Genomic DNA, 26,181 nt, shown 5'->3' on the forward strand with positions numbered 1-26,181 from the left:
TCTGATGAAGATGAAGGAGTGCTTTAAGAGACTGGAAGAGAGCCAGAAGAGAGTGGAATTCTGTAAATTAGGGGAGGAGAGACTTTCAAAGAATAGGGGTGTTCTGCAGATAAGGACTCTCACCATGATGAGAGCAGTTTCTCAAAGAATAGGGGTGTTCTGCAGATAAGGACTCTCACCATGATGAGAGCAGTTTCAGTGGAGCAGTGGGGTAAGAAACCAGACTGTGGCCAATTTAAAAGGGAGCATGAGGAAAGAAACATGGAGATACCTATGTATAGACTACTCTTTCAGAAGCCAGATTCCCAGTTTTTTCAACTATTTCATGGAATGTAGTTTCCAGTTCTGTCTTTTCTCCTGGTTGTTCATAGTCAGATGAGTTCCTATTTCTCTGGGTCCCTTGCAACTGAACACAATCTCCAGAGAGACTTTATAACACAGGGTCAAGTAGCAGTATAAACCTTCCTGTCTTAGAAGCTTTGTTTCTGTTAATGAAGCCCAAGACCACATTTTCTCTCTGGGGGACAGTACCGTATGCTTCTTGGATTCACTGGGGATGGAGAGGGGAAGGCCTCCCTACAGTGTGGGAACAAAGACAACTTAGGTAAAAGTCCCTGCAAGGAGCACAAGCATTCTGGTGAGATATCTGTATAAATTAAACATCCTTGAGACCGTAGGCTCCCTGAAGACAGAAATTGTACCTTATTTATCTGTGCGTTGTCTTCAGGGTTTCACATGGAGCTGGATATAATGAAGAGGTATTTGCTAAGTACTTGAAAACTAAGCCTCTAGCCCAGCATCTAGCCCACACTGGAGCAAGGTGAAGAGCTCCAGAGAATGGTGGAAATAATGGGTTGTTTAATGTGTTTGCTGGGTTTTTATAGCTCTGATGGAGAAATTGGAGATGCACTAGCAAAAAGTCATAGAAAACAAACAGAAAAGCAAGTATTAACTCCAGGAAAACAAGTTGACCAAGAAAAAAAATGTAATCACAGTACTCTACATAATTCAGCTGTGAACGAACATAGTCATAACCTTAATAACATAAACGTGGACTACTGTTAAAACCCTAACTTGTGATATGTCCACATTGGATGTCTGAAGGGAGGGGAAGTATGTGTGCTCACATGGTGCTGCTTGTAGTAAGACAGCTAAATCCTTCAATAAAATAAAAAGTCAATAGCTTTTAAAGCAGAAAAAAATTAAAAATAGCAGTATTGACATGCCATTTAGAGATGTGGAGGTAAATATCAGAAGAAACAGCTAAGATATTTGCAAGTATTTAACTCTGAAGAGTGAGGCTCAGGGGGTTGGAGCAGAGGGCTTTTGTTTTAATTATAAGCATTGAAATCTATATTTATTACATAAAAGACAAGTACTAGCTATAGCATATAGCTAGTATATTAGCATGTACATATGCTAACAAGAATATATATAAGATATACACATGTATATGTATGTATATGTGTGTATACACCCACACATATACACACAGATATTTAAAACAGAAAAGTCAAGAAACAGCAGTATTGGTATACCATTAGAAATGTGGAGATAGCCCTGCCTGGGTGGCTCAGTTGGTGGGAGCATCGTCCCATGCACAAAAAGGTTGGGGGTTTGATGCTGCTCAGGGTGCATACCTAGGTCACGGGTTTGATCCCTGGATGGGGCCTATAAGGGAGGCAACCAATCGATGTTTCTCTCTCTCCCCCCTCTTCCTCTCTCTCTCAAACCAATAAACATTTTAAAATAATGTAGAGATAAATAAATAGCTAACTCTGAAGAGTGGGTATATTTATACATATCTTTTAAAATTAGGGAAGTATATTACTCTGATAAAATAAGATAAAAATATAAACTGATTTATAGACATGAACCTCAAAAACAATAAAGCTAAATTGCTAAGACTTGACCTGACCAACCTCACAGACTCAGTTCCAAAGCCCTGAAGTGCCAAAGCCCTGCGCTGCCCGGTCCTGGATCACTACTCAATCACCACTGTCCTGGCCACAGGCATGGGTCAGGTCAGCTTCACACACCAAGAGAATGAATGAGTGGTTCCACAGCCAAAGAGAAGAATTAATATGATAGGAGGTGAGCTTTGAGGGCCTTTGTGCCCAATGGCTGTCCAGGTCACCACAGGAATGGTGCCAGTGTGACAGTGATAACCATCACTTCCTTTGAGCTGCACATCCATATGCGTGGCATAAAATCCCACTGCCCCTCCAAGGCACACCTATCTACCTGGTGTTGCTAGTCCAGAGCCAAATTCCTGGAAGCAATCTCTAGTCTTCTGCAGAGATCATTGTGAAACAAGCTTCCTGCCCCTGCCTTACCTCTTTCCCCAAATGCAGTGCCTTGCTAGTCAGATGAGAGGCTGGGGAAAACAAAAACCTGATAAACTCACATGGTGCTGCTTGTAGTAAGACAGCTAAATCCTTCAATAAAATAAAAAGTCAATAGCTTTTGTTGTGCCTGGCTGTGCTTAGTTGCTGGGGGTTAGATAAGTCAAGGCATTGGCCCACCTCAGCATGTAAACCTTGTCAGTTGCCTTTTGGCTCCTGACCTCTGACCCCCACATCAGACACTTCACCTTCTGCTCCCAAATTACCTTTCCTTTTCCCAAAGCAACACCACCCCAGTGTTGTCAATCTCAATTGGGTATTAAGCTGTTATTTGAATTAAACAGATCTACTTAAGGTGAGAATAGGTGCCATTTATTAAGTACGTACTATATGCTAGACTTTGTTCAAAGCAACTGACATTTATTAACTCATTGAGTCCTCACAACTACCCCCTGAGGTGGACACATATTTACAAGTGAGGACAGGAGGGACAAGAGAGTTTAAATAAACTTGCCAAAGGCCACACAACTGATAATAATAATGATGGCTATCATTTCTTGAACACTTTGATTTCAGACACTGTGGTCTTAAGAGATTAGCATATTGTATGTCATTTAAGCCTCCTAAGGACTCTATTTCTTAGATTCAAACACAAAGAAAGGGAGGTTTCAAGAGAGACAAAAGAATATATTCCAGGTCTAAACCACTATTGTATGGAGAAGGCAGGTTTCAAACTGAAATTGGAAGCCAGGTTTACCTGGACTTCAGTGCCCAAACTCTCAGGGGCCACATTGGTCCTTGGGTGGTTCCTCAAATTTCACTATCACAATAGAAATAATGAACTTGTTACTTCAACAAATCTTTCTGATGGAATTTCAGGTCAAGTGGGGAGAAATTTCTAGGACTGGATGGGAGGGTACTTTTCTAAAATCTGTGTATACAACCCATTCACTCTATGAGTAAAGTTTTCTTCGTAATGGTGTGTGTGCGGTGGGGAGAACGTTTGGGTACTAGGGGCTAAAGAGGATCATTTCCCCCATCAAAGCACTCCCTTCCTTCCATTCTCCAAACACACACACACACACACACACACACACACACACACACACACACACACGGAGATAGAGGTGTTGAAAAGAGGTTAACTGTTGTTTTGTTTCTTTCAAACCCACCAGCTTCCTACTCAGAGCCCCAGGCTCACTATTCCTGCTATAATCTTTGGCAACTGTTGAAGGGAGAACAGCTGTTTCCTTGGGGAAAGGTTTTCTTGCCTTTGGACATGAGTTCTGTCCCAGCAAGTAGGGGCCTTTGGAACTGCCTTTTTCTGAAAGACTCCAATGCCAGAGTCTGTTCATTCAGAAAGATCTCAGGGCAGCTGCACACCCTACCTAATATCTCCTTCTGCTCAGCTTGCCCCATAAATGTTCTTCATTGCAAATCCTTTGCTCCAGTCAAGATGGAGAGTTAGCCAGAGCTGGGCTCAGACTCTGGGCCTGCCACTAACTGGCTGTGTGGTTTTGGACAAATCACCTATAAAGAGGCAGCATATCAGCCACTAATTTGCTGTGTGACTGTGAGCAAAGTACTTTCCCTCTCTGGGACTCAATTTGGATCCTAAATGACGGTCCCTAGAATGGCAGCATGTATGGGGGAGAAGACAGTGTCAAACATTTTAAAACTCAAACAGTCCTGCAGGCAAATCTCAGATCTGCTCTTACCAGTTATGAAACCTCAAGCGAGTTACTTAAACATACTGATCTATATCTGCCAAAATAGAGATAATGAAAGCACCTTCCTATGCTTACCTTTCTATAAGTGGTGTCAGTAAAAGCACAAGGCTTTGCCTATAGTATAATTACACTGACACAGATTGGGAAGTACCATTCATTGCCTTCTGGCAGTCAAATCCCTGGATTTGACCTGGATTCAAATCCCAGCTCCAAGTCTTACTAGCGGAATGACCTTGAGCTAGTTACTTAACCTCTCTGAGCCTGTCTTCTCCTATGTCAGGTGGAGATAAATACATATGCACCTCACAAGGCAGATGTAAGAATTAAGTGAGATAAAATATATAAAATGTGGCTGGCATAGTTCCCTTTTCCCCATTTCCTCTTTCATCTCTAAGATTCAAATAACAAATGCAAATAAACTGCCACAAATGTGATCAGAAAAGGTTAAAACCATTCATACATATTATAGAGTACATACAAATCAATAAGAAAAACACAAGACATGAACAGATAATTCACAAAACACACTATACAAATTGACTATAAACAAGAAAAATGAATGTTTGACCTAAGGAATGTGAATTAAAAAACAACACTATACCGTTTTCAACTCCAAATTAGTAAAGCTTCAAAAATATGATAATACTGAAAAAGAGTGGTAAATTAGTACCACATTTCTGGCGAGCGTATACATTAGAATAATTCTTCTGGAAAGAAATTTGGTAAGAAAGAAACCTGCATACCAAAAGCCTTAAAAAGGTTAATGTTCTGATCCTGTAAAACTAATCTCAAATGTTCACAATGCAGAATTCATGTTTACACTCCTATTTGTATGCAAAACCAAGGGAAGAAAAACGCATGCAGATACTTCTGTAGCTCTGAGAGAGGGGCTCTGCAAATGGTTAACACTAGTGACCTCAGGGCAGTGAGACTGGGAAGGTTACTAATGTTTTCTTTACAAGCATCTGTATTGTTAGATTTGGTACAATGAGTATGCGTTATTTTGTGATTTAAGAAATTCAGACAAGTAGAGAAATAAGAAAAAAATTGAGATAGTTTTTATTCAAAAGAAAGGAAACATGGGTCTAACAAAGATTCATGAACAAAGATATTCATCACAGCATTATTTATAATAGTACAAATTGGCAGTAAAAATATCTTAACAGAGGACTGTATTGCACTATGTAAAAATAGCACTATACTCATGTGATGAAATATTGCACACTCGTTAAGAATGATGTTTACAAATATTTAATTACATGGAAATATGCTCAGTATAACTTTTAATAAAATGTTAAAAAGATTAGGGTAAAAAACTATATGTTTTCAACTATGTAAAACTATATAGTCACACCTATTAGGATGGCTATTATAAAAAATGAAAAATAACAAGTGCTGCTGAGGATGTGGATACATTGGAACCCTCATGCATTGCTGGTAAGAATGTACCAGTACAATGGTGTAGCCACTGTGGAAAACAGTATGGCGGATTCTCAAAGAGTGAAACACAGAATTACCATGTGATCCAGCAAGTCCACATCTAGATACATACCTTGAAGAATGTGAAAGCAGGGATTCAAACAAATACTTGTATACCAATGTTCATAACAACATCATTCACAAGAGACAAAAGGTGGAAGGAAATGAAACATATGCCCACATAAAAACTTGTTCATGAATGTTCATAGTAGCTTATTCATAATTGCCCAAAAGTGGAAAGAACCCAAGTGTCCATACAGATGAATAGATAAGGAAAATGTGGTATATCCAGATAATGTGATGTTAATCAACCATAAAAAGGGATGAAGTCCTGATCAAATACTGATCCACGCTACAGCATGGATGCACCTTGAAAACATTATGTTAAGTGAAAGAAGCCAGACACAAAAGGACAAAGAGTGTGTGATTTCACTTGTATGGGATACCTAGAATAGTCAACTTTATAGAGATGGAAAGTAGCATAGAGGTTACCAGTGGCTGGGAGGAGGGAGGGGAGTTACTGCTTAATGGGTATAGAGTTTCTGTTTAGGAGAATAAAAATGTTTTAGAAATGGATAATGGTGACGGTTGTACTACACTGCAAATGTACTTAATGCCACTGGATTTGCACACTTAGAAGTGGATAAAATGGTAAATTTTATATGTATATTTTACCACAATAAAAACTAAAAAGATTATATATCTATTTCTACATCCATCCATCCATCCATCCACCACAAAAAGCCATATCAGAAAATACACTATAACATTAAGAGTGTTTCTGAGAACTTCTTCCTGTTATACTTTTATGTTGCCAAGCTTCTCAAAGACCTTTTTTTTTTTGTAATTGGAAAAAAAAAAAGGTATTTTTAAAAGATTCTGAGTCTGTAATAATTCTGAAGGAGTAGGATGTTTGGAAGCTTTAGTTGAGTTCAATACTAAGCAGATAGGCTCACCTTTCACAATCAGCCAGGTAGCCATACTATCTACTGAAAATCAAACAAAAAGACAGGAAATGCTACCCCCACCACTACCAAGTGTTTCTCTCTAGGCAAAACTTGGTGAGTTGGCACTTGGTGAGTTCTACCTCCAAGAGAAGCCTAGCCATCCCAGGACAGAGCTCACCTAACCCCCTCCCCACCCCCGCATGCAAACTACCATATTTTGCCATATATAATGCACACCCATGTCTTTGTGCTCATTATACATGGGACTATTGTACCAATCATTGTACCGTTGTATAATGTGCATCTTTATTTTTCCCTAAATAATTTGGGCAAAAAAATGCTCATTATACACGGCAAAATACAGCAAAGCCCAGGCCAGGCCTAAGCACGCTCTGGGGTTACAAGGTGTCACTGTTTCCCCTTTCAGCTCTCCCAGGTGCTAGACCAGGCTTGGGCCTGCACTAGGCTTGCCTAGGGGACCTTCTCTCCTGCCCCAGCTGATTCTTCCAGCAGATGGAAGCTGAGACTATAACAGATACCTCCTCCCATCTCATTTGCAGAGCCTGCAGAAAAAAGGAGGGAGTACATACCTCCCTTCCTCATGCCTTCTTCCATCACTGTCCCAAGAGGATACTGGTGATTGGCACTGGGTCTCAAGGACATGAGACTAGGGTATTGAACAAAGAGGATGTTGGTAGGTCTCTGCTCTGGGTCTGAGATGCTCTAGGGGGCCCCTACAAGCTGCCTAAGGCTCTGCTGGACTTCACCTGCCACCAGTCCAGTTTCCCATACCAGTCTCTCAGCAGCCAGCTGGGCATGGATTGCCTCAGGCAGCTGGAGATTATTAACATTTTTATACATGCATGCACTAGGGAAAGAACAGACATTCCTAAGTTTATATTACAATCCTCCCACATTTTAGCTATGCAGTCTGGGTAGGGCACTTTTCCTCATTGGGCCTCGGTTTTCTCACTTGTAAAATGGGGATGACTATAGTACCTGCCTGCTAGGATGACTGTCAGAATAAAATGAGTTTGTGGACACATACAAAGACGCTGGCATCTCCCAAACATTCCAAAGCTCACTGTTTCCTTTTTCCCTTTTCCTTTCTTAGCCCTTTCGCCTTAGGTGCCAGCCTGCCCAGCCTTCTGGCCCCAGGGCTTGTGGTTTAGATTCCAATTCCTCTCTCTAGAATCCATTTGAACAGGTGCTTTGGCCCTGGCAGCCCATTACTCCATATTAACTTCTTCCCTTTCTAGGGCCAGCTGCAACTCACCTGGTGCCCATGCTCTTTCTTCTAAGCACCTGCCTGGCTCAAGGTGTCAAAATTCAGGCTTTTCTGAATCTCCTCTTATGTTCATAGAAAAAAGTCTAGTCCAGCGTTTCTGCTCTGCATGACCACAGGAACACAACTCGCATGTCTCCCAGAGCCCAGGCCAGCAGCATCAGAGCTGGAGCATGGTGCTTCTGAAAGCCTGTATTTGTCTAAACCCCTCACAGGCTGCCCCTGGATGTCTAGCAAACGCCTGCAGCTGGAATCCGCATGTGCCTCAGGCATGAGCTGAGAACGGGCAGGTCTGATGCCCAGTGTGCATGGGCGCACAGCAGGTAAACAGCCTCAGATGGTGGGAACACAAAGGAACTGCCCCAAGGGAGAAGTTGTTCTGGCACAGACTCTCACCCTTGAGCCTGCTGTGCTGTCCTCCACATCCAACCACATACCCAGAAGGGCTGCGGGTGCCCTTTCCCTGAGGTCCTGATACCTGGGGAGGAAACCAACATGTACCTACATGGCTCAGAAGCACCCTCTCATGCTTGTGATGTGTTTGGAGACCCTTGAACCTCCTTTAATCTCAGATCCATCTACTGTTTTTTTTCCCTTTCCTCACCCCCTACACCTCCACTGTGTTCAGCAGACTCTTTCAGCCAGTCCATGAGATTGTGTGGGAGACTACTAGGTTCCCTTCCTCCATTTAACTCCCCTTACCCCTCACCTTCAGGAGATACCAGTGTATGCCTCTTGGAGGTTCCCGTTGCTATGGTGACTATACTAGTCAGGAACCAGCCATGAAGAAGGTTGTGTGTCTGTGTGAGTCTGTGTGTCTAAGTGTGTGCCTGGGTACACATGCACATGTCTACCCTGAGTGTGGAGGAGAAAAGGGAGGGAGGAGAAAAAGAGCAGACAGGGAAGGGGAGGGATAAAGGGGACAGGAAAAGAGGGGATCAGAGGAGGCATAGGGAAAAGTGGGGTGAAGTGTGAGTGGGGTGGGAGGGGTATGAGGGGTGAGGAAGTATGGAGGTGTCAAGGGCAAGAGGTGCAGTGCCAGGAGAGTTGGGGGTAAGGACTGGGGGTAAAGGTTGGGAGGGGTGTGAGGAAGAGGGGAGATGAAAAGAGTGGAGAGGGATGGAAGACCAGATAGGTCCATTGTTAAGAGAGGAGCAGGGCAGGGAGTGAGGGGGAGGGGAAGGAAGGGTGGGATGGGGTGGGGGCAACTACTGGGAGGAGTGGAGGTCGGAGTGGAGGTGTAGAAGGTATAGGTAATGGACTAGACAGTGAGGTATGGACCATGGTTTGGAAAGGGTCTAGGGTGATCTTTGAATAGAAGGCTGGGGAGGCTGTGCCATCACTGGTATGTGGATGGAGGGTGTTGAGTGTGGGCAACAATTTGGCAGGAATATGTGGGGTAATAGTGGGGATGGGTCAGGGGTCTGGAGAGATGTGGGCCATGTAAGGACACTTCTCTGTCCCACGTTTAACCCACTATATTGTCATTTGAGCTAGAAATGTGGCCTCTTCTCTGTCCCAGCCCCTTCTAGGAAACTCCACACTCAAATTCCTGGGCAGTGAGCTTCTGTAGCCCTTCCTACAGAGGAGGCTTTGTCCTGATTCCCAGAAGGCAGCTTCTTGATTGCCACTCCCTTCCTCCACCCCAAAACAGGGACCAGAGCACCTTCTCTGCCCGCACCAACCCTGGGTCAGGGAGGCTGACTATGGGCCTGTGAGCTTGGATGACAACAGGGACCACTGGCCAACTTGGGGTTCCTGCCTTTTTCCCAGTGCCCTGAGCTCCTTGCTCTCAGCCCCAGCGTTAGCCCAGGAGTCTTATTTGGCAGGAAAGCTGTGGCAGGTGGGAGGAGAGAGGAAAGCAGCGAGGCAGAAACAGTTGCCAGCCAGTGTGGAGGAAGAGCAGGGACCCAATGGGTATGGGCAGAAGGCAAGGCACTGTCTCGGGCAGCCACCCGCACCGCACCGCCCCCCACCCTTGTGTGGGTATTAGGCCTCTTTTCCCAGCCCTTCCTGTTCAGTGCTGCTGTTTGGGGAGCAGGCTCTGCTCAGGGCTGAAACTCTGGGCTGAAACAGACCTCAGAGGTCATCTGGTCCAACTCTGCCCATCTGGAATTAGAGTTCTCTCCACAGCATTTCCTCCAAGGGTCTGCCCGAATCAGGCCAGACAGTTGCCGGGAATAGGAGCTGCCCTCCTCCTAAGGCAGTCTGGTCCCTCTTTGGAAGAAAACAAAAACCCAACTGTTAATTGAGTGACTCTGCTGGGCCAGAACTAGGTAATTTGCAGACTTCTCATTAATAATGACCTCACAGGGCTGAGGTTCATTTTACAGATGAGAAAAATGAGGCTTTGAGGCAAAAATGTCCATAGCTCAAGGTCAGATAATAAATGAAAGAGTTGGGTTTGAACCCAAGACTTTGTAACTACAAAGTCCCCTGGGGCTAAGCAGGACATGCCTCTTCTTTTGCACCATGACAATTCCTCCGAGGTCAGAAAGCAGAGACCAAAGCCTCTTCTCCAGGTGAAAGAGCTCCTTCAACTCTGTCCAGGAGAACCTGGGTACCAGCCCCCTCTTGACCTGCTCAGTGTGAGACCCAGAACCAAACACACGGCCTTCCCTGTGGGTTTGGGCCAGTTCAGAATAGGGCAGAACTATCACATCCATCCTTGGCACTGACCCTTACTGTTGTGACCCAATGGCTGGTAAGAGAGATGAAACCTATCCTTCTCTTGGGCTTCTAGCTCCTATTGGATCAGAGCTATGAGAGAAGAGGCCAGGGATCTGCTCCCACCTCCACCACTCCCCTCAATCACAATGCCCAGAGTTAGAAGGGGGAAGGGCAGAGGTGAGGGAAGAGGCGATCTGAACCAGGGAGGCACATGGTGGGGTTGGGAGGATGGAGAGCTGTGGGGAATCAGGTGGTTGTCCAGTAACCCTAGACAGGGCCAGGAGGGCCATGGGAGGGCATGGAAAGGGTTTTGGGGTATATGCACAGGGAGATAACAGGAAGTGGAGCGTGGCCTTGGGGTTGGGAGAGGCCAGGATGGGGATGGGCATGGCCTAAGTTAACAGCGCCCTGCTGTGTGAGAGGAAGTCAGTCGCACATTAAGCAAATGTTGCAATTGGTACTAAATTGGGAGGTGTCGCAGGCAGCAGTGAGGATAGGTATGCTTCATGGGGCCCTGTGTGGCCCAAAACAGGGGCAGACATCACAGAGGGAGAGAACAGGGTTTCTGGGGCTGCCCAGGAAGGATCTGACTGAGACATTCAAGATAGTGTCCTAAGGATGGGGGTTGCTTGGCCCTGAAGCTGATCTAGGCATGGTTCCCAGGAGTAGAGGAAGCCCCCTCATTCTGGCCTGGGGCTGTGGGCTCTACATCCAGGAAAAGCTTTGAGGATGCTCATCCACTCCAAGGGATCCCGTTTGGGGTTAGAGCTGAACAGGCAGGCTCAGAGTATGGGGGCAGGATCAGGGATTGGCAGAGAAGGCCTGGAATGTAAGTGGGACAATGGAGTGAAGAGAGGGGGTTGCCGGAAAGAGGAGGGCAGAGTTGTCTTTTCCCTTAGTGCCCATAGTACAGTTGGAATTGAGAGCCCTTTAGGTCTAGGCCTCCCTGGAGTGACAGAGCATTGGAGAGGGGTGGGAAAGACAGGAGGAAAGCTATGGAGCTGGCACTGCCTGTCTCCTGGCACAGCAGGCAGCAAGAGAGCAGGCAGAGTTCACCTGAGAGGGAGAGGGAGAGAGGCAGAGCAACAGTGACAGGGAGACAAAGGAGAGGAGGGAGGGCCCTGGCCACTGGGAACTTGATGGGAGGCCCTGGCAAAAAAAACAAAACAAACAAACAAACAAAAAACAAACAAACAAAAAAACAGACTTAGCACCAGAGCCTGTGGGTTGGAGGCCTGGAACTCCTGCTCATTAGCTGAGTGATCTTAGGGCAAACTGCTTGATCCCCTGGCATCTCGGTTTCCTCATCTGTAAAGTGGGGATAATGATGCCAGCATGACCAGTCTCCTTGGGCAGATGTGATCGCATAATATATGGGAGAGAGGTTAAAACCCTAGCCATGACACCAATGTCAGGTGTTATATTATTATTTCAAAATACTGTCAACTACCTCTTTCCATTTGAATCTCTCACATGAAAGACTCAGGATGTGGGCAGAGCAAGGGTTATTATTCCTGTTTTACAATCAACCAAGTGAAAACTTAGAGAAGTGAAGTGACGTGCCCAAGGTCACACTGTTAACAAGTGGCAGAGGCTGATAAGGCCTAAATCCTGGAGATCAGTGGTCTTCTACACCAAACTGCTTGGTAAAAAGCATCAGCACAAGTGATTATTATTTAGTGCGGGATCAGACACAGCTTGAAGTCAACTATAACATGGGGAAAACCTCATGGGAAAGTTGTGGTGTGGTCTCTCATTCATTCTGGTAATTATTGAAGAAAAGGAAAGTTGGGACTGCGGGGTTGAATTGAGGGTCATAAAAGACCCACATTCTTTATTCCTTCTGCTAGTGGACCATGTCTTTCTGTTCCTACCGAATGTGTGGATCTGTGGCTGACACCAAGGCTGTGTGTCTCTAGCTATATGACAAAATGTGTCCTTCTTCATGTGACAGGAGTTCTGCTTTTGGGTCTCTAACATTGTGGTAATATGTACACGTGTGACAGGGTGTCTGCTTCTATGTCATTGCTTTGTGTAACAGTCCCTCTGTATCTCTCTGTGACTTTGCCCTGGGCAGTGGTGGTGGTGTATGGCAGTGTGTCTGTGTGTATATCTGTCTGTACACCTTTAAGAAATGGAATATCTCATTTGGTAGTGTGAGTGAGGCAGTGAGTCAGCTGAGGCTCAGAGAGGCGGGAGGGAGACAGCTAGGTTACGAGAACAGGAAAAAGGAGAAGGAGAAAGTGAAGTCAGGAGCAAGGAGCTACCCCTTTCCTCCCCAACCCCCCCGCCTAAATCCCTAAGGAGCCCACCAAGAACATGGAATCCTGCAGAAGTCCACAGGAGCTGTGTCGGACGGAAAGGGGCACTTTCTGCCCCTACCTGAAGCCTTGGCGAGAGACAAGCTAGACTAGGGGACAATTGTCTCCCTCTCCAGCTCTCAGCCCCTCAACTTGAGCATGGGTGAGGCCACCACCCCACCCTGTCTCCTTGTCACTTGACCCTTTGACCTTGCTGTTCTCTTTCCTCCCAAAGCCAGGCCACCTGGCCGGGCTGAGCCAACAGGGCAGTAGCACCGCGTCCCAGTTGTTTACAGCCCCCATACACCTACTGTCCAGAGCGACCCTGCTGAGGTCAAGAAGTTTCTCAACTCAGCACTGCCCTAAGCAGGCCCGTTCTGCAGTGGCCTCATCTCTCTTCTGGATTCCTGTTTCCAGCAGCCAGAAAGCCAGCTGTCCTCCCACTGCCACCCCTGGGCGCTGGGAAGGCACTGGGAGTTGGGTAATGCACCAACCTTCAGTGGCCCTCCCACAAGTCGCTGTGGTCTGTTCCCAGCTCCTTCTTTTGTCACAGAAAGAGGAGCTGGCAAGCAGCTTCTCCTTGGGAGAAGACAGGCAGGCACCCCTGGGCTCCACCTGCCTAGGCTCTGACTGGCCACCTCAGGTCATGTAAGGTCAACACCGTGGTGTTCCCCACCAGCAGGGTGCCCCTCCTCCAGTCCATTCTCAGGGACTAAAGGGTGAGGGCTAGGTTGCCAATATTCTTCCTTCCGCCTTTGGCCTTCCCCCTGCACCAGCCAGTTCCAAGACTTTCAGTTCCAGCCCAGGAAAGGAAGAGGGCACCGCTGGCTGAAGATGGAGGCTGCAAGAGCCAGATCCCTCTTTTCACCCCTTTGCCAGCCTGGGGACCCGTGACCCCTCCCTGCTCAGGCGGGGCGGAGCGCCGCGCCAGGAGGCCCCAGTCAGACCATTCCCAACCAACCCGGGAATTAATGGAAGTTGGCCAGGGAGTGACCTGACCTGAATCCCTGAAGCCCCTTCTCTGGGGCGGTCCCAAAGTAGCACGGTAGTGCAGCACCGCGAACAGTGGGGGTGATAGGAGGAGGTGTGGTGGCCAGAGAGCTAGACCTCCTTTTTTTCCCGGTCCCATCGCCACCACTCCCGCCGCGTGGCTGCGGGCGCCAGAACCTACCTTACAGCCTTTCGTGCAGGACCGGATTGAATACTCTTCCGCCTGTAAGTATTTATGCAGCACGAGATCGAACTCGTCATATTTTTCCTGAGCATGTCGGTCTAGCCGCTGGTACGCCTCGATACAGTTGCTACACACCTCCCAGGCCCCGGAGCCCGGGCTGGCCACCACGGCCAGCAGGTCCCCCAGCAGGGTGTCCAGGCTGCAGTCCAGGCTGTCGGGGCGGTCCATGCCCAGCAGCAAGTCCCAGACCGTGTAGGTGTCGCAAAAGGAGAGAGTGAAGTTCCGAAAGTGGCCTTTGAGCAAGTTTTTTTTGGCGGAGGAGAACTCGGCCGGGGCACGGGAAGTAGAGTCAGGGGGCCGCAGAGGGGGGGCTGGGGTAGTCGGTTCGAAAAGTCTCTGCAAAGATTGCAATTTGGTGCAAGCTGCGTCCAGCCCCGTGGGCTCTGGGACGCCGCCGCAGTCCGGCCCGGGACCCACGGCGGGGGCGGCTTTGGTCAGGTTGCTGTATCGGGGACCGCAGGTGCCCGGGGACGCGCTGGGATCGCCGGGCAGTGGCGGCGGCAGTGGCAGCACCGCACGAGGAGGAACCGGCTGCCGCTCACGGTCGGTCCCCCAGGGCGGCCGCATGGCGCTGCTAAGCTCCCTGGCCCGGGGCCGGGCCCCCGCGCACAGCCACAGATGGTCAGCGAGCAGCACGGTGAAGAAGAGCAGGGACGCCAGGGACAGTCGCCATCGCTGCGCCCGCTCAGAGTCGGCGCAAGGTTTGTCGCTTGGCCTGGGAGCCCAGCAGCAGCAGCAGCAGCAGATAGTCAGCGAGGCGGCGTCTTTCCCGGGCCACATCCAAGCGCCCCTGAACATATTTCAGGGGGGTCCGGGCTGGCGGGAGCAGGCGGGCGCGAGGCCGGACGGCAGTCTCGGGCGGGCTAGCGGGCTGCGCGCCGCTCCTCCTCGCTCCTCGGCGCCGTCCAGGCTCTACCTCGGGGGCTGCATGGTGAGGCAGGCCGGACGGCCCGGGGCCCCACTCAGGCTGGAGTCGTGGGGCGCTCTCGTGCCGTCCTCGCGCCCCTCCCGCGTTCCCTGGCTTGCAGTCCGGGCGCGGCCACCCGGCCCGCTAGGCTCTGCCCGGCGTCCCGGCGGGGGGCGGTGCGGGGCACTGGGGCGGTGGCGGCTGCGGCGGCAGCGCCGCGCTCCTCATAGTGTCGGGCCCCTCAGTTGTCCTCTGCTCCGCGACACTCCACTCGGCGCCGGCGGCCGCCCTCCTAGCACTCCGTTCCTAGCACTCCGTTCCGACCGTCTCGGCTCGGCGCAGCTCTGCGCCCCTCAGCGCCGCCGTGCGGGCCCCGCCGCCGTGCTCCGCTCCGCTCCCTCGCCCCGCGCCGCTCCCGCCCGTCCGCCCGCTGCCCGCTCCGTGCCGCTCCCTGCCTGACTCGCGCCCTCCTAGGCCCGCCGGCTGGCCCGCTGCCCGGCCCTTCGGGCTTCGCTCGCGCTCTGGCTGTTGGCTGGGGCCGGTCCCGGGCCGGCTGCGCTCCGGCTGCTAGCCTGCTGCTCCCGGAGTTCCGGCTCGCGCGGGCCACCTGGCTCCAGGCGGCGCCACAGGCGCCGGACGCGTACGCCGGGCTTTACTTAGTGCGCTTCTCGCTTCCGCCTCTCGCCCGCACCGCTGTGGCGGCTGCCGAGCGGCACGGCCCCGTGTTTCCCGCTGGCCATGCCCCCTCAGTCTGTCGCCATCTTCCGCTGTGCGGAGAACACCTTGAGAGCCCGTGAGCGAGTGTGTTGGGGGGGGGAGTGGGGCGGAGAAAGAGGCACCAAGAGGAGGAGGGAGCGGGACTGTGGCCCCGACTGCGCCTGCGCCTCAGGACTCTTTCCACCCCCCCCAACCCCCCACCTCAGCCCCCGCCGGCCGCAGCCTGTGCTGTTTGGGGATGTTTCCAGTCCACCCCCAACTCCATTCACTTCAGCGCCTCCGTTCGTCCGCCCGCTCCCCGCGTGCACACGCCACACGCTGAGTCCCAGGCCCTGGTGCTCCCCCTCCCCCGCCAACCCGGTAGCCCGCCAGCTTGCCCAGGGCTGCCGCTCACTCCCCACGAGGACTAGGGGCTTTCTGAGGGTAGTTCTTGGAAGCAGAAGGCATCTCCATAGCGTCTCGCTGCCTCCCTGGGTCGCCTCCCCCATCCCCGTGACTAGGCGACGCTAGAGCCGGCTGCGGATCGGACCAGTCCAGAGTCCCTAACTCCGCTTTCGCCTTCACCGTCCTGCCCGAGGCCAAGGCGGCCCCTGGTGCTGAAGGACAGCTCCCAGCTTAGCAGCTGTGCAGGACACAGTTTGGAGAGCGTCCTGGAGGGGGCAAGACAGTGGGCTAAGATATTTAGTAGTGATGGGGTGTCATTTCTGCCCTTAGTAAGATTTCCAGCAGCCTCTTCCAGGTCCTAGCTTCCTGGCTCCCCCTATAGGGCTGATGAGAATAGACGAGCAAGAGTTAGGGAAGCTGCGCCGCCTGGATGGAACCATGTGCTTGGGGCCCTCACACAATCACATGGCACTAGGAACTCAAACGAACAAACGCCCTGCCACGCCACTAACCTTGTTTGGATTCTACCAAATTTCTAAGTGTCCCGGTTGGCTACTTCCTTTACTCATCTCGTCCCACTCCCAGTAACTCCCACATTGTAATTTTTAATCAACCATTACCTTAAGGATTTGTTAATATTAAGAATAACAATAAAAAAAAACTCTCTATTGAATGTATTCTAGGTGTTCAGTTACTGCTCTAGGAACTTTACAAGCATGACTTCATTTATTCTTCACAACAGTCTTATGAAGCAGGCAGTACTGTTGTCTTTATTTACAAATGAGGAAGCTGGGGTTTAGAGTGGTTAAGATGCCTAAGGTCACACAGCTTGTAACCAATGAAGCCAAGATTTTATTTGTTTGTTTGTTTGTTTATTTATTTTAAATAGAGAAGAAGGCGGGGAGAAAAAGAGTGAGTGAAATATCGAGCTGCATGTTGGGCCTCTAGCTCGCCCCCAACCTGCCCCCAAGCAGGGACCTGGCCCACAGTCCACGCCTGAAGAATTGAACCAGTGACCTTTCGGTTCCCAAGCCAGCGCTCAACCCACTAAGACACAGCACTCAGGACCCTAGAGCTCTCTTAACACTCCAGTAAAGCCCCGGAAAATGGATGCATGGAAGACACAGTCCTTCCTGCCTTACAGGAAATTACAGTGTACATGAGGAAACAGGGTGTATATGTTGGCTAGCAGGAGGATTTATGGACTGGAGACTTGGGTTCAGGTAATAAATAGTTCTACCACTGAACATGTCTTGTGTCCTTGAGAGAGTCCTTTCTCTCTCTGAGTCTTGGTTTTCCCCTGAGTAACATGAGGGAATGCCAAGGGCTAAATAAAATAGATGGGAATCATTGGCACTACTAACAGGTTGGCCAGGGTGGGCTGGGATGGTAACAGGGAAGAGTTTCTGGAAGAGGGAGAGTTTGAGCTGGTCCCTAAAGAAGTAGCAGAATTGAGTGGGTGGTTGGGAAGGGCAGTCCAGGTGAAAGGAATGCAAGTGAAAAATTTCAGGGATGATAAGGAGCTTTGCATAGTGGTGAAGCCACGAGTGTGACAGTTTGGCTGTATAGGTGGTGAGAATTCATGGGAAAGGGAATAGAGGGATATGAGACAAGGAACAAAAATATCAGGCATTTGGGAGGCCTGTTCATTCATTATGTTTCAAGCACTATGCTGGGGACTAGGTAGGAGACTCAGGTGGATCAGACATGGCCCTGCCCCGACATGCTCACAGGTGAATTAGGGAGGCAGACATTTTAAAGGAGGCATTGCAACCTGGTGGAATAAGAATAATATGAGTGGGAGGGAGGAGAGGGCTCCCTCTTATAGATGGGGACACTGATGACTGTCAGCTTTCCTCAGAGATGATTTTGCACAGAGCCATTTGAGCTGGGGGCCATTTGTTCATTTATTTATTCAGCAAATGTGTATTGACGATTTATTATGTTACAGACCCTGTACTAGGTGTCCAAGATAAAGAAAAGAGTAAAATACATGCCTGGTGCTGAAGGAATTTAGCTGAAGTCTTAAGGGATGAGTAAGAATTGGACAGACAGAAGAGAAGGTGTGTGAAGGATGTCCCAGGCAGAGGGAATGTCATGTGTTAAGGCCCAGAAGCAAAGCCAAGAATGGCATGTTCAGAAACCCGCAAAGTAGTTCATTGTGACTAGGTGTGAAATGGGAGCACTTCCAAAAATGAGGCTGAGGATTTGGCAGGAATCAAATCACGAAAGGCCCTGGGTGCCATACTAAGTAGTTTGGACTTTATCCCAAGGGTACTAAGAGCCACAGAAGAGGTTGAGAGATTTTCAGCAGATTTATATTTTTAGAAGATTCATTTGGCTGCGGGATGGAGGCTGGATTAGAGTAGTGGTTGGGAGGAGACTTGAGGCAGGGAAACTGGTTGGGAGACTAGTTAGTAGTCCAGGTGAAAGATGTTAAGGGCTGAACAAAGAATGCAGCATTCTGCTAGGGAGAAGGGAGGAAAATAACAGAGGTAAAGCTGAAAGGACCCAGGACAAGCCTAAATGGAAAGAATAAACTAGGGACAGGGCCTGAAGAAAGGATGAAATCAAAGGGTTTGACTTAGCGGCACTGGCATGATTGCTCCTGCCTACCTAGCAATTGTTTTCTTCCCAGAGCCATTCTTTGTTCAGTCCTTGGAGGGTTCAGTGTTCTGTTTAACAAAGAAGGCTAATCGCTTACAGATACCTAGTTCAGAGCTGATTGGCATGGCTGCAGTGATTGACACACCCGAGTTCCAATGAATGAGCAGGCTGCCATGCCTAGGCTTTCAGCGCTAAGCACCTCTGAAGCTTTCTGGGAGAAGTCATTCAGGCAAGACCCCTCCCTCTCCCCCAGCAAGCACAGGGTGAAAAGTGTCTCACAAAGGTCCATTTATCCCAGGAGCACAACATACAGTAGCTTACCCACACAGTACCCACTGAACACAAAAGAGAAGAGGTAGCACACCAGTGTTCAGAAGAAGCTCTCATTCTCTTGCTGTAGATGACACAAGAAATTGGGATCAGGAGAGGGAAGGCATTGCCATCTAATCAAGCCCCTGGAGCAAAATACCCCTGTGGGAAGGGAGTTGTTGCTTCCCAGAAATGGTGCATCCCTGCCTGCCTTCTTCCAAGCCCTTTCTCTCCACCTACTTGCAGGTCTGAAGAGGCCAAAGACAGGATAAAGGTGGGTTACTTCTGAGGGTCCCAGAGTGTCCAAGAAGAGTAATAGGGTGCTGTCAAACTGGGGAGGGCACAGACCCCTTGGAGTAGAGGGATGAGGGGAAGGTTTTCCTGTGGTGAAGTTCTGATAATTAGGGAGAAGAAAAAGCGGGAGCCATTTAAAGAGATCAGTGTGGTTACACACTTGTTAACTTTCTGTTAAACTCAGATCTTAAAAGGTCATGGGCAAAAGATGGAAGCAAGAAGTTAGGGTGAATCTAAGAACTTGTGAGAACAGTGTCAGGATGCTTAATGCACAGCTTCAGCTGAAGCTGTTCAAACTCTGCCTGGATCACACCTTCTGGTTCCCTCCTCCCTGCATAGTTGGGATAATTTCCCTTCACCTGCAGGCTACTACACCTGTCCTAAGATAGGAAGGTTTGAAATAGCCCCTCCCTACATGTTGGAACTCAGCATCAAGTAGTATTTTTTTTGCCACCAGTCTGTCTGACCTCAAGTTTCCACTTAGCCTCTACCATATTGCTCAGTTCTGATCCCTAGCCATCTGTGTCATGTTCTATGTCTCAGTCCTGCAGTCAGAGACCCTGCCTGACCACCAGTCCCCTGTCAAGGCTTAGGCTGAGCCATGGTCTTTTAGTTTACCTTCTAAGGTGACAGTCCTGACCCTGAGCTCCACCCAGTGCCTGAGGCCTGATGGCCTAGTAATGGATTCCTCTGATCTCAACTGCCCGCTTGTATTTCTTTTTTAAAAAATTCTAATAGTTATAATTACAGTGCTCATTGGTCAAAATGAAAACTGAAAACAAATACACATTTGTTCAATAAACAAAACATTGTTTATTGAAAGCAATAAGAGGTTCCACAGTAAAGTTTAATAGCTCCAGCTTCTTCAGTGTTTGTCAAAATACAAAAGAAAAAAGTAGAGGTTGTTGTTTTTGACATCAAATTTGGCCCTTGCAGGCTGAGGGAGTGAAAGCACACTTGCATGGGGGCTGTGAGATGAACAGCCACCTGTTCACATTCCTACTGGTGACACCCAGACAACCTGGAACCAGTGAGTGTGCATGGGAATCATGGGGGAGCCTCCACTCTGGCCAGAGTGGTTCCATCAGAGCACCCAAAGGAAAGCTGAGGTCCCTCCAATGGATCCCTGAGTGGTGGCTGCAGCCCATCCCCTGGGCAGTGGTGTAAGCACAGGTACAAGCACAAACGCTATGGGATGCAGATGACCCAGTGAGACAGCCAATCAGGGACTGAGTGACCATGCAGAAGGAACTGTGGTTGGGTCTGCCCACTGCATGCTTCAGATGGGAGACAGACCAAAGGTATACTGGACTCAAGTTGTTGTGGCAGAACCTACACCAGGCAAATTTCTGCCTTCTGTGTTCATATGTCTTCTTATCTTGTATTTGTAACTGTTTTAAACATACACTGAGTTTGGCCTTGACTGGTGTGGCTAAGTTGGTTGGTCATTGTTCTGCAAAACAAAAAGTCACTGGTTTGATTCCCATTCAGGGCACATGCCTGGGTTGTGGGTCTGGTCCCTGGTCAGGGTGCAATGAGAGGCAACCCATCAATGTTTCTTTCTTTCTCTCTCCCTTCCCCCTCTCTGAAAATAAATAAATGCATTCTTTTTTAAAAAATGAACTGAGTTGGGTTAAAAACCAACTATCCCAATGGATTTAAACACAGATCTAAAGCCCAGAGGAAGGAGTGTTGGGCTAATCTGACATCAACTCCTAGAGGCCCTGGGTTCCTAACATCCAGGGAACTCTCTGTACTAAAAATCTGAGGGGATCTCTCAGTACTAAATTGTGAGTTGATTCTCACTTTACAAAACAAACAAACAAACAAACAAACAAACAAACAAACAAAAACAACTATGTAATATTGCATAGGAGTACCAGAAATTGCCTCATTGGAAACAAGAACTACAGGGTCCAGCACAAATAACAGCCCTTTTATATTACAAAATCATAAGCATGGAATTCTGTAACATAACACTATCATACTCAGGCACATCATATAACATTTTAGGTGAAATGTTCAAATTTAAACTATGCATTATTACACCCATATTACTACCCTACCAACCACACGCAAGCAAGTGTTACTTCTGCTGGACCCTGTATTTACATTAAATAAAAACCCAGTTGCATGCTGCATCTGCACATGTACAACATGGTGAAGCACACTGGGAACAGCCAGGGGGACAGCTTTTGGCACTCACACCACAGGGGCACGGCTGCCACATGAGAGGAAAATGAGGGTGAAGGAGGGAGTGAAGGGGAAGAGAGTAGAATGGCTCACTTCGGGTTCCAGAGTTAGTTGGACAGCCAGTTTAGTCCCTTATATAGCCTGTCCCCACTAGTGGGACAAGTGACCTGAATGTACCAGTTCCTGTGGCACAGTAGTGCAGGCCCAGCTTGCCTGTGATCTCTACCACATTCTTGGCATTGGGGAGGTCCTGCCTGTTTGTGAACAGGAGTCGGAGGACAGCATCCCCAAGCTTGTCCTCTGCCAGCAACCACACGAGGTCCCCTCAGGCCTTGTTCATGCACTCTCGGTCACTGCTGTCAACCATAAAGATGAGACCTTGTGTGTTCTGGAAGTAGAGGCACCATAGAATCTGAATCTTGTCTTGGCCACCCATGTGCCACATGGTGAAGCTGATGTTCTTATACTCCCAAGTCTCCATGTTGAAACTTATGGTGCAGATGGTGGTCACAATCTCACTCAGCTTCAGTTTGTACAGGATGGTGGTCTTCTTCCCCACAGCATCCAGGCCCACTGTGAGATCATGAGAACGTACATTTCTCTTTTGCCACAAAAGGCTCTTGAAGAGGCTCACAAAGATATTACCTATGCTGTAGATGGGAGGGAGAGAAACTGGCTAAGGAAACCCTTAGGGATGGCATGGTGGGGCTGGTGCTGCTGCTATACCCAGCCAGGCATTGGCTTTGCTCCCCCAACTTTTATCTCTTAATGTCTAAATCTCTGTAGTCATGTTTACCCTCCAACTGGATCCCCAGTTTTCCTATGTTGTAACCCTATTTCAGTTATGTATACTTTTGGCCACAAATAATAGACAACTCTAAAATAGTGACTTAAATAAAGGTTTATTTGTCTTTTGTACCAAAAATTTCCTGGGATGGTCCAGACCTGATAAGGCTGTTCAACAATGCCATGAGACCCTGGCTTTTCATTTCCACCATGCTTGGGGCAGGCTTTTATCTATTTGCTTTTTGTCTCATGGTCGCAAGACAGCTGCTGCTGCTCCAGACCTCACGTCTGTATTATAGATAAGAAGGGGAAACAGCTACAGACAGGGCAAGAAGGCTAAGGACAAAAGATCTTCTAGAGAGGCTTTGCTTCTTTATTTATAATGGAACACTCTCCCCATTGTCATTCACTTACACCTCTCTGACGAGAATTGTGTCATATGGATACTCCTAGATGCAAAGGAAGCTGGGAAATCTAGTGCTTTTAGCCGGGCACTTTTTTTTTTTTTTTTTTGCTCTGAACAAAGGTGGGATTCGGTAAGTAAGGAAGAAGAGGGAAATCCTCATTGGGCAAGCAACCGGTAGCAACTGCCATGAACTCCAACCATGAACTGCTTGCCTAGACCACCTTTCTTTTATTACTAAACCCCTCAGATACTGTGCTTTGACTGCTGGACTGACTTTCTCCTAGCAAGTAGCTGGTTTGTTCTTATAGCACAGGATAGAGACACCTGCCTGGTTTAACAATAGCACATGTGAAAAAGACCTTGATTTGACTGGAAAGTCAGTACAAGCCAACAGAGTAATGATGCTGCCAAAAGAGGTAATTAGATTTTAGGCTGCATTAATAGGAGTATAGAACCAGAACAAGAGAAAAGATGGTTCTGCCCTTCTCTACAATTGTTGCATCCCACCCAGAGAGCACTGTGCTCTATCCTGGACAGCCCATGTAAACAAGGATACAATGACCAAGTGCACAGTGTCCAGACGTGAGTCACTAGGTTGGTACATAAGCAGCCACATCATATCAGGAACAGTTGAAGGACCTGGGCTGATTTGGTCTAGATGTGAGCAGACCCAGGCAAGAGCCCTCACAGGGGAAGGATCAGAAGCAGTTATTTAAGTTAGGGTTCAGAGCCCAGGAGATTTCCAGTCGTTAAGTGGAAGGATGGTGAATTAATAACACTAAAAACAAGCACTAATATGGTTGTTAGTATGTACCAGGTACTGTTCTAAGCATTTACATACATTAAGTCACTTAATCCTCCATGACAACAATTCTGGAAGGTAGGAACAGTTATTGTTTCCATTTTCCAGATGAAGAAAGTAAGGGACAGACAGTAACTTGTCTAAGGTTACAAAGTTAGCAGTTGGCTGAGGCAGAATTCGAACACAAGAATTCATGCTTACCTTACATCCAGATAGGTTAGTGATTCTGGATAATTGCCTGGATTTATAGTAGAGAGCATTTGCATCTTTCTTGATTGTTTGGCTGTGGTGGGTGAGTTGGCACAGATAGGGCAGAGAGATAGAGGACCTCATTTTAAGACCTACAACCTAGAGGATTCATCTTAGACATTTCAATACCTGTGCAGTCAAAATCAAGAGAAGTGAATGTTCATAGTGGAGTCTGTCTTGGGCTTTCCCTCTCCCTTCCGATTTCTAGTATGAGGAATCCAGCCTCATCCCTGGGTAACTGACACAGTGACCTCACCCTAGACTCCATCTGACTCTAGGTCACAAAGATATAGTGGTGACCCCTCTGGGGCCACCATGATTCTAGAGCTTGTAGTCAGCAGAGTCTGCATTTCTGGCAACTGCCACAAACTCAGGCTGACAGAGAAGTTTTCAGACCACAAGGCTCAGAGACTGATAACTTCTCAAAGATACTGGGACCAAATTCACCCTGCCCCACATCTCCCAAAGTCATTATTCAACCCCCAACTGGAAGCCTCACGTCTATCTTCACATTGATTCTCATATTGCTCTGCTTTTTTCTTGACCCAATCAATCCCTTCAGTTTTTAAAAAATATATATTTTACTTATTTCTTTTTAGAGAGAGGGGAGGGGAGAGAGAAAGAGAGGGAGAAAAAATCGATTGGTTGCCTCTCATACAGGTCCCAACTGTGACTGAACCCACAACCCAGACATGTGCCCTGACCTGGAATCAAACGTCAAGCCTTTCTCTTTGTGGGGCAGCATCCAGCCAACTGAGCCACACTGGTCAGGGCGCCCTCTGCTGCCTTCTTATGTGAGGATATTTGTCTTTTCTAGTACCATAGATTCAGGAAGTGGGATAGGTGTTTTCTTTGCTCCTCATTACTTTCAGGCCATTTGTTTTTCTCCCTCTTGCCAAAACTACAGCTCTTTTGAAACTCATATCGTTTTGATACAACACTCACCCCTTCACATACAGTTGTCAAGTACAGACCTCCTAGTCATATCTCTGTAGTGGGTTTAATTGTATCTCCCCAAAATATATATTGAAGTCCCAATCCCTAGTACCTTTGAGGATGACCTTATTTGAAAATAGAGCCTTCATAGATGTAATCAAGTGAAAATGAGGTCATACTGGATTAGGGTGGGCTCCTGACTGGTGTCCTTACAAAAAAGAGAGAAATTTGGACACAGAGACACACACAGAGGGAAGATGGCCATGTGATGACAGCGGAAGAGACTGGAGAAATGGGTCCACAAGCCAAGCCAAGGAATGTCGAGGTTTGTTGGCAACCACCAGAAACTTGTAGAAATGCATGAAATAGACCTCCCTCAGAGCCCCTGGAATGAACTGCCCTTTCCAACACCTTGCTTTGGGACTTCTGGCCTCCAGAACTGTTCGAGAATACACTTCTGTTGCTTTCAGCAACCTGGTTTGTAGTGATTTGTTACAGCAGTTCTAGGAAATGAACACACTCTCTTTCTCAATGAAGATTTTGGTTTCTGTCCCACTGGTGACCCCCTCACCTGCCCACTGCAAGTCCTGCCATCATTCTAGGGGACTTCAATGTCCATGCTGATTATTCAGCCATCACTTGTACCTTGTGGTTCCTAAACATCCTCATCTCTTCTACTTCACCTTAGCCAACTATTGGATTGGCTGAAAAGTGCATACAATTTTTTCTGTAATTTGGTTCTAGTAGCACTTAGTTGTCTTTAACTTCATTCCAAACAATTTTGTTAGATTGTATTGTGACAACTGTCATATCAGCATTCATTTTTTTTATAAAGTACTAACAGTTTTTTTTAAGATTTTATTTATTTATTTTTAGAGAGAGAAGGGAGGGAGATAGAGAGAGAGAGAAACATCAATGTGCAGTTGCTGGGGGTTATGGCCTGCAACCCAGGAATGTACCCTGGCTGGGAATCGAACCTGGGACACTTTGGTTTGCAGCCCGCACTCAATCCACTGAGCTATGCCAGCCAGGGCCATATATCAGCATTCATTTTAAAAAACTTATCAAAATTCGTGAGTATTTGTGCAGCCATTTTAATATTGAAGATGGAAGACAATACACGATATTTTTGGCGTATTATACTTTATTTTTCCAAGAAAGGTAGAAACACAACTGAAACGTAAAAACAGATTTGTGAAGTGTATGGAGAAGGTGCTGTAACTGATCAAATGCATCAAAAGTGGAGATTTCTCGCTGGATGATGCTCCATGGTCAGGTAGATGAGTTGAAGTTGATAGTGATCAAACTGAGACATTTATTGAGAACAATCAATGTTATACCATGTGGGAGATGGCCGACATACTCAAAATAGCCAAAACAATAAAGTTATTGGTGAAAATGAAAAATGTATCCTTTATTTTATGGCAAAAACTAAATGGACTTTTTGGTCAACCCAATATCTACATTGTCCCAAACTGGACCTGCTTCATTATAAATCACCAATCCCAAATGAACCCTCAATGCTACTTCACAATCCTACTAGGTATTAAATTGTTTTAAGACTTTTCACTTTCCAGGATGACTATTTCAAATCTTCTTTG

The 26,181-nt window shown here is 47.6% G+C and overlaps 1 protein-coding gene and 1 pseudogene across 1 annotated transcript in view; both read right to left on the bottom strand.

Annotated features, from left to right (window-relative positions):
• The window catches only part of FAM155B (family with sequence similarity 155 member B), a 28,898-nt gene extending 13,185 nt beyond the window's left edge, over positions 1-15,713 (bottom strand). Inside the window, exon 1 of the mRNA XM_028523049.2 lies at positions 13,928-15,713. Within this exon, the coding sequence (XP_028378850.1) occupies positions 13,928-14,788 (861 nt within the window). The 5' untranslated portion in view covers positions 14,789-15,713. The remainder of the gene's footprint in view (positions 1-13,927) is intronic.
• Positions 15,714-21,491: 5,778 nt separating this feature from the next.
• LOC114504930 lies at positions 21,492-25,174 on the bottom strand (annotated as a pseudogene).
• Positions 25,175-26,181: the final 1,007 nt, after the last annotated feature.

This window comes from Phyllostomus discolor, chromosome X, assembly GCF_004126475.2.
Source record: "Phyllostomus discolor isolate MPI-MPIP mPhyDis1 chromosome X, mPhyDis1.pri.v3, whole genome shotgun sequence".
Taxonomy (NCBI): Eukaryota; Metazoa; Chordata; class Mammalia; order Chiroptera; family Phyllostomidae; genus Phyllostomus; species Phyllostomus discolor.